General features: G+C 56.8%; 1 protein-coding gene across 7 annotated transcripts in view; it reads left to right on the top strand.

Annotated features, from left to right (window-relative positions):
• The window catches only part of Arhgef10l (Rho guanine nucleotide exchange factor (GEF) 10-like), a 132,798-nt gene extending 119,404 nt beyond the window's left edge, over window positions 1-13,394 (top strand). For 6 of the 7 annotated variants that reach the window (XM_005409810.2, XM_005409811.2, XM_005409809.2 and 3 more), the window contains 3 exons: window positions 3,899-4,073; window positions 11,062-11,184; window positions 12,342-13,394. In XM_005409810.2, the coding sequence (XP_005409867.1) occupies window positions 3,899-4,073; window positions 11,062-11,184; window positions 12,342-12,880 (837 nt within the window). In that variant the 3' untranslated portion in view covers window positions 12,881-13,394. Of the gene's footprint in view, window positions 1-3,898; window positions 4,074-4,405; window positions 4,861-11,061; window positions 11,185-12,341 lie in introns of those variants that run through there. The other variant, XM_013507401.1, reaches the window with a different exon arrangement.
• Window positions 13,395-15,833: the final 2,439 nt, after the last annotated feature.

Here is a 15,833-nt window from a genome sequence, read left to right as displayed (position 1 = left end):
TGGCCAATGGGCCCCTTCGCAGTGGCTCCTGGGCCCTTTGGATGTCCCGTCATTCTTTGCTTTGCTTTTTGGCATTTGGGGAAATTCGAGGCTCTGCTCTTGCTCTCTGTGCCCCAGTCTCCTGTTTTTCTGGGGTGCTCGTCTCCCTAATTCAACTCTGAGGCCCCCAGCGCTGCACCCTCACCTCTGTCATCCCCCTCGACTCTTTTCCATCTGTGCAAACGCTGATTCCCAGTAGCACCACGTGTCCTGGTCACTCAGCATCGTATCAGAACCACAGTGCCCCAGGCCTGTCAGGGAAGGCCCAGGGTCTGCTCACAGATCTCTCCATGCTTAAGCAAGGACCGGTGCCCGTGGTTGCAGTGCTGTGGGGGGTGTGACTGGGTTCTAGCGCAGCTTGATTTACCAACATGGTGGCTAGCTGGACGTCACTGCAAGGTCCTTGTCTGTCCAGCTGAGCTGATACAGAATCGTAAGAGACAGTTCCTGGGGTGGGGGATGAGGTCAGTAGCTGTACCTGGGCCCCAGGGACCAGAAGGGCTTTTGAGACCCATAGGTAACTGAGCTGGTGGCAGGTGGGCAAGTACCCTTCTTCAAGGGTGAGGTGGGAAGAGGCTTGCTGGAGGGTCTGGCAGCCTTTGCTCCTAAAAGCCAAGACCAGAGGTGATAAGTGGGCAACATGGGCAGGAGTTGCAGAGCCTGGCTGGAGGGAGGGCGGGGCTTGCTAGCTGGCGGCCTCCCTCAGTTGTGCGGTTTGAGCTTCTGACGTGGTAAACTAACCAAGCTGCGCTGCTCGTCAGCAATTGCGCTCAGTGGCGGTGAGGACTAGGCCCCTCCGCCACCTGCTCTCCCCTGGAGCTGCTGGGCACTGGGACCCATGATGGCGGCACATTTCCCTGGCTTGTCCTGTGGACCCAGGAGGCACAGCTAGGACTCCCAGCCTTGCTCCTGGCTTTGGGCTCCTAGATTGAGCAGGGGCCCTGGAGGAGGCTCAGTGGGCCCGGGTCCCAGGGGCGACTGTGGCCTGAGGGCTGGGGCTGGAGCTGCTCTGGCGTCCCTCCCGATTGTCCCTGCCTCCCCACCTGCCTCGCCCCTGTGGGTTGGCAGGTTGGCACAGGTCTCTGCGGAGCCCCTGGGTCTGGAGACAGACTCGTTTTGCCCCTGGAGAAATGCGCCTGGGTTTCCGCCGCTGACTTCTCTTTTAATTAGATTCTGACAGCAATGCACTGGCTGCAAACACAGGTACAGCTTTTGGTGGTCTGGATTCTGGTTCCAGGGCGCTGGGCTTTTGCTAAGGCAGGAAGTGCTTCTAACCGCTCCTCTGGAGCTGGATGCACACAGATGCCTCTCTGTTGGTGTGTGTGTGTGTTTTGGTGCATTCGCGTGCAAGGGGGGGATGCTGCTCCCTGGAAAAGTATGTAGCCAAACATGCTGGGTGTTCCCTGCCGTGGTGCTGCCCCATCTGTTGTCCAGCTGTATGCTGACTGCAGGTGCAGAGAGCGTCCGTTCGGCCTGGGGTGATGCTGCCGTGGCTGCCTTTCCAGCAAGGCTGCTGGGAGCTCTCCTGTCCCCTCCTGGGCCCTGCTGCAGGCTGGCTGGGAACATAGCAGGCCACCTGTGGTTTCCTGGAAGGGGCCCTTAGCGTGAGCCCCAGTCTGAGGGAGGAGGTGTTCCCTGTCTTCTGAGCTTGCCCAGCCTGATGGGGGCCCTACCTTCATCACTGCTGCGCAGTGGACCTGCCTCTGAGTAGCCTGGGGTGCAGGAGAGGAAGGTAAGCCTCTGGCTGTCCCCAGACCAGGAGTCAGCCTCTTGCCATATAGTTGTCATACCATACTTCTTTGAAAGTAAACCCAGTTACCAGGTCCACTCCCTGCAGCACATAAATAGAATCTAAACTGTTTACCACAAACTGTGGGCAGCCTGGTGGGAGGTGGCCTCTACCCAGCTCACCAAACTCAGTCTTACCACTGTGACCCCCGAAGCCTCTCTGATTCTCCTCCCTGCCTCAGGGCCTTTGCACTTGCTGTGTCCTCTGCCTGCAAGGCTCACCTGCTTCTTCCAGTCATCCCAGAGCTTTGTCCTTTACATCAGAAGGACCTTCCCTGACCACCCAATTTTAGTGGCCTCCAGTGTTTTTCTGTCTGGGAATTATCACTGCTTAGAGGAATTCTTATTTGTTTTAATTGTCTTCTGCAGAGAATATTTGGGTCCCAATGGTTTTTTTGTCCCCTGCTGTATTTCTAGCCCATAGACTCATGGCAGCACATAGTAGGTGCTTGAGAACATCTTTTGAAGGAATGAGGCCCTTGGGCACTGGGCCCCTGGCAAGCTGCAGGGCTCCTCAGGATGATGTCCGCATAGAAATGAGGAAACTGAGTCACAGCTATTGAGGAAATGAGATTTAATAGCAGGTCTGAGTCCAGTATTTTCTGTCCAGCGTCTCCCTGCGGTTTCCAATTTCTACCGAGTTCATACTCTGTATAGAGTCTGTGGAAAACCAGGACACTGGAATGGAGAGACGCTCCAGGCAGCCGTGGCAGTCCTTCACCCTTTCCCTCCTCCTCCTCCTCCTGCGATGTGGACACATTTCCTTCTTACGTGCGACTACAGCGTCCACATTTTCCTGTGTTCATCACGGGGCGTCTGTAACTATGATGTGAAGTGGAGGAGGGTGGCCCCAGGAGGCTGGGTCACACCTGTCCCCCGGGGCTGGGCATCTAGGTTGTGCTGGAGTCATCTGTACGCAGTCACCACTGAGGGTTGGAGGTGGAATCCAGATGTCCACCGTGCAGTGTCTGCCAGCGTTCCCCGTGCCACCTGGGACTTGTGCCGCATGAAGCGCTAAAGGCCAAGGGGCTCTGTCTTGACCTTGGAGTCCGGGGTGGGGGCAGCAGAGCAAAGCCACGTGGTGCAGGTGTCCTTGCGCTCACAGCAATAGACGCCATTCAGAAGGACACGGCTGGCCTAGGAGCGGATGGGGCAGGCTTCGTGAGACAGGGACATCGGGGTGTCATCCTGAGGTGGCATCTTCAGTCCTAGAAGGATGACAAGTGATGCGTGTTGTGGACAGGGCATCGAGAGGGCAGAAGGGTGGCTGGATGGGGCATCCTGGGCCTCAGCCAGGGCCACAGCATAGGGAGCTTGCAAGGATTGGCTGGCGTTGGGGCTGAGCAGGGCCTTGAATGCTGAGTTAAGGAGTTTGAACTTTCTCCTGCAATGGACGGAAAACCTGACCATTTGTATGCTCTTTTAAAAAGGGAGGGGGGAAGTATTTGTTTTAAGCTCAAAGTTATACTTGTTCCTATAAGGAGAAAAAACAAGCAGCATGGAATGGCTTATCCTGAAAGGCCCTTCCCCTGTGTATCCTGACCCGGCTCCCTCGAAGATGCTTTCTACCTGTTCCGTCTTTAATCCACTGGCTCTTGCCCCTGACCCTGTTTCCTCCGCTGCCTCTTGGTCTGGCTGCTTGGACTTCATCTGTTGAGCCCGCTGTGAAAGGCAAGGGCCTGGCTCCCACTTCCGGCCTCCCTGCCCCCGTATTTCTGCAGGTTGCTGTGGGCGCTTTAAGTTCTGTGCATAAACCGTGGCTTCTTTCACTGACTGCTGCATCCTTCCCTGCTGTGAGCTGAGGCCAGGGGAAGGAGTCCTGGTGTGTGGGAGCCGAGTGTGGCTGCCGTGTCCTTAGCCCAGCCTGGCCATGTCAGTAGTATTTACACCCTGGGAATTGGCCAACCCAGTGGCCCACATTTCTCGCCTCTGCTGGACATTCACCTCAGCCATGCTGCAGCCCCTTCTGGGCCTGACTCTGCTCAGGCTGGGCAAGTCCCAGCGGGCGGCGGGGCTTGGGGAAGCCGCTGGGACCGGCCTGGGCCCGCCCCAATGCTCCCTCTGTTCCCAGCAAAGCTTCGAGGCGCACCAGGACGAGGCGGTGAGCGTGACGCACATGGTGAAGGCGGGCAGCGGCGTGTGGATGGCCTTCTCCTCCGGCTCCTCCATCCGCCTCTTCCATACTGAGACCCTGGAGCACCTGCAGGAGATCAACATTGCCACCAGGACCACCTTCCTGCTGCCAGGTGAGACTGCACAGTCATGGGCACCGGGTGAGGGTGGACTGGCTGTGCGTCCTGGGCTCCCGGGGCAGGGGGAGGGCAGGAAGTGGCGGGATTGGGATTCACACCCATCTGCCCTCCCAGAGCGCCTCTTCCTGTCTCCGTGTGTGCCCTGCGCTGCAGCCCAGCAGCCTGGCTCTCAGGAGGTGGCTCGTGGGAAGGACCAGCCGGGCAGGACCCCAGGTGGTCCGTAGTGTCCCATTGCTCAGGTTGACTCAAAGACCAGCTCTGCCTCAGATCCCCGGCAGGGTGAGAGCAAGGGAAGAGGGAAGACCAATCGTGACATCTCTCCTTAGGGACTTTCTAGAGAAGGCGTGCGTCCTCGATTTGCAGGCCGGTGGGTTTGGAGGCTGGGAAGACCAGGAGTTTGGGGTGGCCTCTTGCGGCCTATGCTTCCTCCTGCAAAGCCATAGGTGAGGAGTGGTGCCCGGAGCTCACCTCACTCCACCGCTGCCCTACCCAAGCCCCCCTTAATCTGCTGCTAAGACGCAGGGGGTGTGCTTGGGGGGCACCAGGGCGGGCAGACAGCCGCCTCTGCTCCTGCTCATCCCACCTGCCTTAGAGCCCCTTGTGGCCGCCAGCTCTGGCGGTTCTTGTCCATCAGCTGGGAAGGTAGAAAGCCCTGGGGCTGGGGACCCGGCGGAGGGGCAGGGCTGGGAGAAGCCGCTCCCTGAGCTGGGACAGATTTGCCCGATTATGGGGCTGGGCTGAAGGCAGGCACCTCAGCCAGCTGGGGACCTAGCTGTCACACTGGCTGCTTACCCCTGGGCACGCACGGCTGTCCTATGGTCTGAGCTGGCCCCCTTGGGGGCGTTCACTAATAAATAATAACAATGTGGAGCTTTGCTGTGAACCCTGAGCTTTCTGGGCAGGACCTCGGTTCACTGGAACCCCTTGAGCAGCGATTATCCCCAGGGTACAGATGTAGACACTGCGATTTGCCAGAGGAGGAGCCCGTGTCCTGTCACATCTGCATGGACTCACTTCAGGGTCCCACTGCGAGTTACAGGAACGAGCACAGCTTCAGGGGTGGCCTGAGTCCTGCTCAGCCACATGTGGTCTCAGGCAAGTCCCTTCCTGTCCTGGAGGTGGGATGTCCCTCCTTGCGGTGGGATGTGGCTGTAGGGGTAGATGCCACCAGGGCTGGGGAGGTACCTGTTGAAGTCTCAATGTGACAGGCTCCAGGTGAGAGCCTCTCCACCATTCTCCCTGGGGTGGAGAGGCTGGGAGGAACCTTGTTTGGAGTCTTTTTTGTTTTGCTTTATTTTTGGTACCAGGAATCGAACTCAGGACCTTGCACTTGCCAGGCAGGCACTTGTGCCACTGAGCTATATCCCCAGCCCCTCTTTTTTGTTTTTTAAGTAGCAGAGATTGAACTCAGGGCCTTCACACCAAGCTACAGCCTCAGCACCGCCCCCACCTTCTGCTTTTTAATTTTGAGAAGGTTCTCACTAAGTGGCTAAGTTGCCCAGGCTGGGTTTGAACTCGTGATCCTCCTGCATCAGCTTCCCAGAGTACTGGGAATACAGGCATGAGCTACCACTTCTGGTTAGGGGATCTTTCCTTCTCTTTCTCTCCTTTCTTTTTTCCTCCTTTAGTTTCATTGTATTTCATGGAGTCAGGGACTAGCTTCATCCATTATCCAAGTTTCATCCATTTTAGCTGTAATAAAAATTTCTCTGTATCACAAAAATATTTCCACATTTCTACTGATAGCTAAATTATTTCAAGATAATGGAACAACGGAAAATGGATAGTCTTATGGGCCTTTTTAAATCCTCAGACTCTCCTCCTGTGGGGGTAGAGAGGCGTGAGAGAGTGGAGTGTATCCAGCAGGCTGAGGGGCCTCTGGGGAGAGCCCCACAGGCGACCGGAAATGGCTGATCCGCGGTGGCACGGGCTCGGCACGCGTGCTCACAGCCGCTGACTTGGTTGTTCCTTTTTTAAGGAAGGACAGTGCTGGTAGTGAGTGTGATCGTTTGAGGCCAGGTACACGGAGGCCCAGGAGGCTAAGGGATCAGCCTGCCCCCCATCTCCGTGCAGGAAAAGCCAGAGTCAGGAGGGACCCACAGGCTCTTGTCACTGTTCCCCTGCGGAGTCACTGTGCAGCCCTGGGTGGTCAGCCCGGCCCTGCGCCTGGGCCTCAGTTTTCCCTTCTATGCAGTGAAGGACTGAGATTTGAGTCAGAGAGCTGGACTAGGCTGAATCTGGCAGCCCAGAGCCCGCACCAGAATTCCTGCTGGAGTCCCAGCTCTGCCACTTTCTGGCGTGACCGGAAGCTAGTGCACAACCATCCTCACGCCCCATCCAGCGGGGCAGGTGAGGGCGCCACTTGAGACAGTGTGAGGACGGTCTCCGGCCATGGTGGTGACATTACTGTCATCAGCGTCATCTTTACGGCCCCCTCACCCCATCACACTAGCCTGTCACCGTGGCTCTCCTACAGGGACTCCTTGCCGATCCCTCTGAGCCTTCATGTCAGAGCTCTGGTGACATCAGAGGTCAGCGCAGGCAGGAGTGAGCCCCCTCCCCTGGGCTGGGCCCTGGGGAGACCCAGGTGTAGGCTGAGGTTCCCGGATGTAGGGCTCCCCAGCCGCTGCTGCCCAGGCCTGACCTTTCCCACTCAGCCATGCTGGAGGCCTGGGGCCCTGCCAGGCCAGGTCTGCCCGGGACTCCTCAGAGCTGCCGGGGCCTCCCTGACCCCTGAGCCAAATGGGGGGGGGGGCTGGAGGCTGAAGGGCAGCTTCAAATCCCCCCACGTGGTGCCCCCCCGAGGATCAACAAAGCATGATTCTTAAATTCTTTATTAGAGATATTTTAAATAGACTTTTAAGTATTTTTCTTCCCCTACACTACCAAATGAAATAATTGCATAATTAGTAATAAATTTGTTCCTCTTCTAAGCGTGGATTTTTTTTTAGGGTGTGTTAAAAATTTATCACGCTGCCTTTCCTCGACCCTTGCTTCCACTCGAGTACCCGACTGGTATTAATGCATTTTTTTTTTAACCTAAACTCCCTCCTCCTTTTAAGTAGACAGGTCATTAATAAAATGTTCTCCGAGAGCCTGAGCTTTTTAAAGTTGTATATCTCCAGATAGATGGCTTGGGTGAGCTGCACACTGCTGCATTAAGTCTCTGTGATAAAATATTTATCCACCATTAGAATTTTTTCCTTTCGGACTGTTTGTGAAATGCCTCGCTCTTTTCCTGCAGGCGGAGGGGGAGGGGCAGGCCCTGGAACCAGGGCTGAAGATGAAGTCGTTTCTCAGCTTCGCTGTCTCTTTGGGCTCTCGCTCATCTCTCTCCCCTTCATTTGTGGGGTTTCGGTTGCCCGGCAGGACTTGGAGGTGTACAGTTGAGAGGAAACTGTCTGCTGCGGGTCTCCAGGGCCCCAACCAACCATGGAAAGGGTGGTGAGAACTTCCCCGCCACTCTCTCTTCTGGCCTTCTTGTTTTTATGGGTTTCTGGCTCTGATAGAACTCATCTTAAGACATCAGTATCTACGCCCTTTGAGTCATGAGCGTTATACTGATAGTCTCCATTTATTAAGTAGTGCTATGAGTTCAACTGTGTTTGCACATGTGTATTGTATATGTATTTATGTAAATTTTCTAATAATCATAAAACTGAGACAGATGGGTATATAATAGTATTGATTCAGGGGCTGGGGATTTAGCTCAGCGGCAAAGCGCCTGCCTGGCAAGTGCAAGGTCGTGAGTTCGGTTCCCGGTACCGGAGAAAAACCAAAAAAAAAAAAAAAAAAAAAAATAGTGTTGATTCAGGAAAGAAAGCAAATTCAAATTCACACAACTGGTAAAAGACATCAACACTGATGTCTTTTTCCACTTCTTTCCATTCATTATCCATCTACCCATCCATCCATCTATCCATCCCATCCATCCAACATCTGTCCATCCATCCATCATCTGCCCGTCCATCCACCTATCCATCAATCCCATCCATCCATCCATCCCATCCATCCATCATCTGTCCATCCATCCATCCATCCATCCCATCAATCCATCCATCCATCCCATCCATCCATCCATCCATCCATCCATCCATCCATCCACCCATCCATCCATCCCATCCATCCATCCATCCATCCATCCGTCCATCCATCCATCCACCCATCCGTCCATGAATCCCATCCATCCATCCCATCCATCCATCCATCCATCCATCCACCATCCATCCATCCATCCATCCCATCCATCCATCCATCTACCCATCCATCCATCCATCCATCCGTCCGTCCGTCCATCCATCCATCCGTCCATCCATCCATCCATCCATCCATCCATCAATCCCATCCATCCGTCATCTGTCCATCCATCCATCCACCCATCAGCTCATTCACTCAGATGCTTTCTGAGTTTCCACTGTGAGCCAAGGTCCTTGGCCAGGCGTTGGAGAATGAGCCTTGCAGTTACCCTGGGCTGCTGCCCTCAGGAAGCTTACATTTGGGAGGGCAGACAAAAATCAAGAGCAGAACTTCAGACCTTGACTTATGTGGAGAAGAGAGGGCAGGGAGTGGGGACAGGGAGCTGGATGGAGCTGGGCCCTGACTGACTCCTTCTGGCCGCCACTGGCTAGGAGGGAGGCTGCCCGTCCTTGTGGTTCCTGGCCGTCCCTTCTGGTTGGCAGGTGTGAGAAGCAGTCTCAGCTCCACTGACCTCCGACACCGTGTGTGAGAATCGGCCCTCCTGTGGAGCCCCTGTCCCTCGGGCTGTTTTCGGTGTGGTTTGCACAGGGAACGTGACTTGTGGAGTTTGCAGCGCTGCCCCTCTGCCTGTGGCTGGCTCTGCCTGGCTGTCTGGTTTGGGTCTCAGCCACACATGCTGATTTCAGCTGCCCGGCTGTCAGCCCCACAGCGCGGCCCCACTGCTCAGGACCAGTACACGCTGGCTGGCGCTGTCCCGGATCTCTGTCCTGTCTCTCCTCCCGCTCCAGTGTGTCCACAGAGTTGTGCTTCTGCTTCAGAGCACATCCCAGATGTGTTGGCCTCTCATCAGCTCACTGCTGCCACCGTGTCACAGCTGTCATCATCTGCTACGGCAGCTGCAGTAGCCCCTCACAGGTCACCGGGCCCTACACCTGCATCCAGAGTGCTCCACTGAAATCCTATCACTTCTATCTCCTGCTTAGATCTTCTGGTAGCTTCTCATTGTGGTCAGCATGATGACTCATGCTCTTCCCCTGCCCTGTCCATCCTGCTGATCACCCCTGTTGTCCTCTTGACTCTGCGCCCTCCATGTCCCTGAGCTGTGCTGGCTTCATTCTACTCCACCAACTAAGCTCATTCTGTCTCAGGGCCTTTGCACACACTGCCTTCCTGGTAGCAGCTTCATGCTGCCTCCTCGTGCTCTGCCTTGCCTGTATATTCCTTCTTTCCTCCTCCAGGACTGTGCTATCTCATACAGTAGCCAAGATTAAAATAATGTGAAGAATTCCTTCATGGGCTGGGGATTTAGCTCAGCAGCGCAGCGCCTGCCTGGCAAGTGGAAGGTCATGAGTTCGATTCTTGGTACCAGAAAAAAAAGACAAAAACAAACAAACAAAAGAATTCCTTCTTGTATTCCTCTGGCTGTGTCTCCACTGCTCCCTGGCCACGTGCTGCCCACGGCCACTGAATGGGACGGTAGGGAGAGAGCATTCCCACTGCCGCTGAGAGGTCTAGAGCAGGGACTTCGCGTGGTCCCAGCTGTGCCTCAGGCACTGAGTTCAGAGCTGCACACAGTAGCACCTGGGGTGTTCCTGGGTGCCGAGTGGGTAGATGGGAAACCTGGGTTAGACAGCGCTGTGTAGCCCAGGAGGGAGGTGAGCCGCGTCCTCCTTCGAGACTCTGCCGTGCCGGGAGAGCACGTGTCCCTGTCATGTGGACCTGATGTCGTTCGCACTTTCCCCCCAGCACACGCCAGCGGGGTTCTCCGTGAACCTCAGCATCTGCAGCGGGGAACTGGGTACCACACCATGTCTTGCAGCCATCGCAGCTGTTTCAGAGCTGACGGCGGGTGGGAGCAGGTGTACGAGGGTTTTGGAATGACCCAGAGTCTCAGGAAGTGCAGTCCGTGGGCCTGGGACTTTCTAGGGCGCAGCCTCCCCTAGTCTGTGTGGCCAGCCTTCCAGGAATGCTGATGTGAACCCGGGTCTGAGGACCGCTGTCCAAGGCCTCATGTCACACACACACACCCTGGCCTGGTCACCACGATACACGGCGTGGATTTGAATTTCCTTCGAGGGGAGGATGAAGCCTTCTCAGGGAGCCAGGATCAGGGCAAGACGAAGACAGCCCTTTGGAAAGGCAGGAGCCAGGGACTCCGCAGGAGCCTGGGAGGGCCGGGCCCACTGCTATGCCCCGTCCCTGTGCTGAGCTGTCCTCCCACCCGCCCTCCACTCCCAGCTTCCCTCTCACCCAACCCCTTGGTCAGGACCGACAGCAGCAGCCATGGCTGCAAATAGCACCTGTTGGACGCGTGGTTGCCAGATTCTGTGTGGTATCCCTCGACTCCTCTAACTCACGGGACAGTGGGATGAAAGTCTCCCCTGCCTGGGCAAAATGTCAGTCCGGGCTGGAAGCTGTGCCTTGTGGAGGGGCCACACAGACTGCCAACCGGCACCACTTTCTGACCCAGCCTCTGCTTCGCCCTTGCGGGTTGGAAGCCTTCCCCGGCCTTGTAGCCTGGCCTGTTGGCCGTGACCCTGGCATGGGCTGCTGGGAGCTCATGTGTCCTGTGGGCCTGAAGGCAGCCCACTTCACACGGGGAAACTGAGGCTCGGCTGGGGGACTCAGGCCCATGCCCCTGGCCCCAGAGCTAAAGCACAGCAGTTCAGCATCATGCTTCTCTCGGGAGGAGCCCAGGCTGTGCCACTCCCACCTAGTGGCCATGCCCAGCGCCCACTGCTGTCCCCAAGGAGGGCCCTCTCATGTGGTCTCCTTCTCTCCACAGGCCAGAAGCACTTGTGTGTCACCAGCCTCCTGATCTGCCAGGGTCTGCTCTGGGTGGGCACTGACCAGGGTATCATCGTCCTGCTGCCTGTGCCCCGGCTGGAGGGCATCCCCAAGATCACAGGTTGGTTCCAGGACTGGGCTTGGCAGGGCCCCGGGCTGGGCTGCAGGGGTGGTGGGTGGAGGTGACCTGTGTGTTCGTTTGGATGTTTATGGTCCCCGCTGGGGTGGCGTGGGGTCCAGCCTCCAGCTTCCTGTCATCTGGGTGGTGCTTTGGGTGTCCCAGCCCCACTGCCTCACACCTTTCTGAGTCTCAGTTTCCTAATCTGGCAAATGGGCACAAGGGTGCATATACTGACCAGATGACCTGTGGACTAGTTCAGACACCTGAGGATGGCAGAGCCTCCTCTGGGTCTCTCCTGTCCCCTCCCCGGGCAGTTGCTCCAGAGATAAAAATAACCAAGGGCCCCTGGGGTGGGCTGGCCCCACATGAGGTCCGTGTACAAGTGTGTGTCCTCAATTAGAGGACGGTGTGCCCTGACCTGGGGCACAGGGACCCAGGACAACAAGGGCAAGGTCAGGGAGGACCTCTGACATTTGGATACTATAGCCTTGGGCCCCTGTCTGCCTCTGCTCCGAGAGGGTGAGAATGGGGTCTCCTCCGGCTGCTGCCAGAGCACAGGGGTGAGGAAGGGAAAGCGGCCCTGGCTGTGGCCCAGCCCTGCCCAGCCCAGCCTTGAACCCCTCTGCCAAGGGACACCCTTCCTAGGTTTCCACATGCCCTGTCCTCATGACTGTCTCCTGGACCTGGGATGCAGGGACGAGCAGGACAGAGAGCTGCCCTTGGAGTGCAGGGGTCTTGTGGGCAGCAATGGTGCAGGCCGCAGGTGCCGGGGTGGGGGCATTCCCAGGGCCAGAGGGATGGGGAGATGGGGAGGGCAGCTCCCTGGGGTGCCTCAGGAGGGACTTGTTGCTGTGAGGCTGGAGCTGGGCCTTGAGGAAGAGCTCTGCTGGGTGGAGGCGATGGCTTGGGCACAGGCCCGGGGCCAGGAGGAAGCTCTCAGCCAAGGAGTTTCATAGAGGTGCCCCCAGCGCTGTCTGAGGTCACTGCCCCTCTGCTGTTAGTAGCTCTGGAGATGGGAAGTCAGTCCATGGGCCCCTGGGTAGGGCCAACATAGACTGCAGTTATCCCTTCTGCCCGCATGTACAGCCCAGCCAAAGTGTTCCCCGGGAGAGATCCGGAGGTGCCCGCCTAATGCTCTGGCCTTGCCCCATGCACAGGTAAAGGCATGGTGTCCCTCAATGGCCACTGTGGGCCTGTAGCCTTCCTGGCTGTGGCAACCAGCATCCTTGCCCCCGACATCCTGCGCAGTGACCAGGAGGAGGCGGAGGGACCGCGGGCTGAGGAAGACAAGCTGGACGGGCAGGCCCAGGAGCCGGCGCCCGCGCCCGACAGCCACGTGGGCCGGGAGCTGACCCGCAAGAAGGGCATCCTGCTGCAGTACCGCCTGCGCTCCACGGCCCACCTCCCCGGGCCGCTGCTGTCCATGAGGGAGCCCGCACCCGCCGACAGCTCGGCGCTGGAGCACAGCGAGGAGGACGGCTCCATCTACGAGATGGCCGACGACCCCGACGTCTGGGTGCGCAGCCGGCCCTGCACCCGCGACGCCCACCGGAAAGAGATCTGCTCCGTGGCCATCATCTCTGGCGGGCAGGGCTACCGCAACTTCGGCAGCGCCCTGGGCGGCAGTGGGAGGCCGGCCCCGTGTGGGGAGACAGACAGCACCCTCCTTATCTGGCAGGTGCCCTTGATGCTATAGCCCCGTCCACCTGGAGGACGCAGCCGCAGCCGCAGCCACAGCCGCCCGCCTGCAGCCATGCCAGGCCCTGGGTCCAGCCCCACCAGGAGCATGGGGCGGAAATGGCCCCAAGGACCTGCATGGGGCTGTGCGACAGGCCTGGACTCTCCAGAAACTGCCTTGGCAGAGCTGAGGAAAACCTCATGTTTTTAGAAAAAAAAAAAAAAGAAAAAAAAATTCAGTGTTTTAGAGAAGGGTTTTAGGGTTTGGGGAGAGAGGACACATCTGGAGGAAAAGGCCTTTTTAAAAGCAAAAACCACAAAACCTCACAACTGCCTGGCGAGCCTGGTACCACTGGTATGGGCCACGCGGCCCTCCAGGAAGGGTGTGTACGTGTGAGTGTCTGAGCGCGTGGGCTGGTGTGTGAATATATATAAATACGTATATATGGTGTATATTATATGTGTATAAATACAATCTGTACATATTGGAGCTCTGGGAGATGCTGGAATAAAAGGTGAGATGTACATTGGTACGTGGACGAGGGTTTTTATCTTTTGAGTTGCGAGTGGGGGTGATGCAGAGAAAAGCCTGTGAGTGGGGGCAGGACACTGGGGGACCAGGAGCTGCCCTGTTCCCAGCAGGAAGGTCGGAGGCCAGGCGCACGGCAGGAGCCTGCTTCAGAAATGGGCTCCAGAACGACGCTGTCCAACGTGGTCCCCAGTAGTCCCATGTGGCTGGTTAATTTCTCAATTAATTTGAACTAAATCAGATTTAAAATCTGATCCCTCTGTCTCCTTAGCCATATCTTAGGCATGGCTTGAAGAGCCACGTGAGGTGAGTGTGACAGATTGGACAACCCAGACTGGCCACTTTCATCATGGTGAGAAGTTTTGCTCTCCTCGGGATGGATTCTTAACTGCTTGCTGGAGTGTTTTGAGGGAAAGACTGGGGTACCCCAGCTGTAGAGGGGCATGGAGGCAGGTGTCCTTGGTGTCTAATGGAGCAGTCCAAGGAGGGAAGACAGACTGAAGGGCAGCTCAGCAGGTAGATGGAGTGTAGGATGTGGTCCAGGCACCACAGTCATTGCCATGGCAACGGGATGGGGCAGGAGGAGGCTGCCCTGAGGATCCTGCAGGAGCAACCCAGGTTGTGGAGTGGGACGAGTGGGCGGGGCTGCTTCTCTCTTCCAGCTCAGTATAAGCTAAGAGTCCTAGAGCTGCTGGGAACTCAGTGGAGCCTGCCTTCCACTCCCAGACTGACAGACCACGGCTCCTATATGACCCATCTTCTCTAGGCTCCAGTTTCCCATTTTGTGTCAAAGGAGGAACCATCCCAGGCCCTGCCCACCTCCCATGGGAGAAGGGGATCCTTTAGAAGTACAGTGGGTGAAGTGCTTCTTCCCATTCGTACAGCTTGATCTCGAGGGCCCTGTCTTGAGGATCCCATGAACCAAGCGCTGGCCTGGACTTTTCCTGGGACAGTGACCAGCAGGGAGAGCCTGGATTCTGCATCGGGCAGCCTGTGTTCAGGTCCGGCTCCACTGAAGACCCATCGTGGTTCTGGAGCTGTCCCTTGGTCTCCTCGTCTCTGAAACCAGGAAGGTGACCAGGGTCTACAGTGCCAAGTCCATCAAAAGCACCTCCCATATCCCTAGCGGTAGATTTGTGACATCCTTGTATTCTCGTTCTGAAGGCGCCACAGCTGCCCAGATTTGCTAAGTAGGTTCCTCACTGCCTTCTTTTCTTTCTAGTACTGGGGGTGGAACCCAGTGCCTTTTCCATTGTTATCGTGAGATGGTCTAGCAAGGTGGCTAAGTTGCCCAGGCTGGGCTTGAACTTGCAGTCCTTCTGCCTCTGCCTCTCTGAGTGCTCCTCCATTGTGTAGGAACCAGCAGCCGAGAATTCTGCAAGTCTGCTAGATCCTGGACCAAAGCATCTCTCTGCTGGAGGAAATGACTGAGTTGGCTATTGTGGTGAAATTATCATATCAGTCAACAGCTCATCTCCCGTGCCTCTGACGAAGAGGAGGGAGGGTTGTGGGGGCGCGTGGGAAATGCACCTGAGATGCACGGCGGATGTGCCTGGCATGCAGGAGGAAGCCTCGCTTTAGATATTGATAAAAGTAATAATAAGCATGGCTGCTTTGGGTCCCCAGCGCGTTTGAGGTCATGACTTCTATCTGACTAGCTGCTTTTGTCTGCCTGCTTTTGCCTGCGGGGGAGCTGAGGCTCACGGAGTATGAGTAGCTGGCTCTGGAACCTTTGGGCCTGAAGTCCAGCTCTGGACTGAGGTCTGTCTGCTGCCGAACACACTCTTCACTGTGAGTATTCGGCTTGCAAGAGCAAACCCTGCAGACAAAGCAGAGAGGGAGCCCTGCTTTCTTCTCACTCCCAGCTGTGGGATGTCCAGCAAGAACAGTAACCTCTGTGCCCAGCAAAGGGGTACTGCAGTCCCTGCCATGGGAGCTGGGTGTCGTTCGTTGTGTACTGAACACCTGCTGGGGCCCAGGAGGCTCCGGGCAGAGTGTGGTCAGTGAGAAATACCACCCTCGTCCACCCTCTGTCCTGCCAGATGGTGTTTTGTGATGACACAGAGAGGCCAGACAGGAAGTGCCAGGCCTTGCGATGGTAGCATAGGGTAGTCAGGAGGCTCCCCAAGGGCAGCACTTGAGCGGAGACCTGAGGGAGGAGCAGTGGAGGGCAGGGAACGTTCTAGGCCAGTGGGAAGTGCAAGGAGGAGTGGGGCGTGGGAGGCGGTCAGATCACAGGGGACCCGGCCTTTGCTTGGTGACGTGGGAAGTCACTGGAGGGATTTGAGAGATACCATATGTTGCTTTTGGCTCAATGGAGAACAAGCCACAGGCAGAGGGGGAGAAGGTGGGAACAGGAGGAGCTGTGCAAGAATCTAGGGCAGAGAGGCCCAGGCTGGGCACATGGGGCAACTTCAGCTGCAGGGAGCAGTGCCGGGGAGAC

Source organism: Chinchilla lanigera, unplaced genomic scaffold (assembly GCF_000276665.1).
Source record: "Chinchilla lanigera isolate Chin_1 unplaced genomic scaffold, ChiLan1.0 scaffold00126, whole genome shotgun sequence".
NCBI classification, from domain to species: domain Eukaryota; kingdom Metazoa; phylum Chordata; class Mammalia; order Rodentia; family Chinchillidae; genus Chinchilla; species Chinchilla lanigera.
Note: the sequence above shows the minus strand (reverse complement) of the source record. Positions and strands in the feature narration are given on the sequence as shown.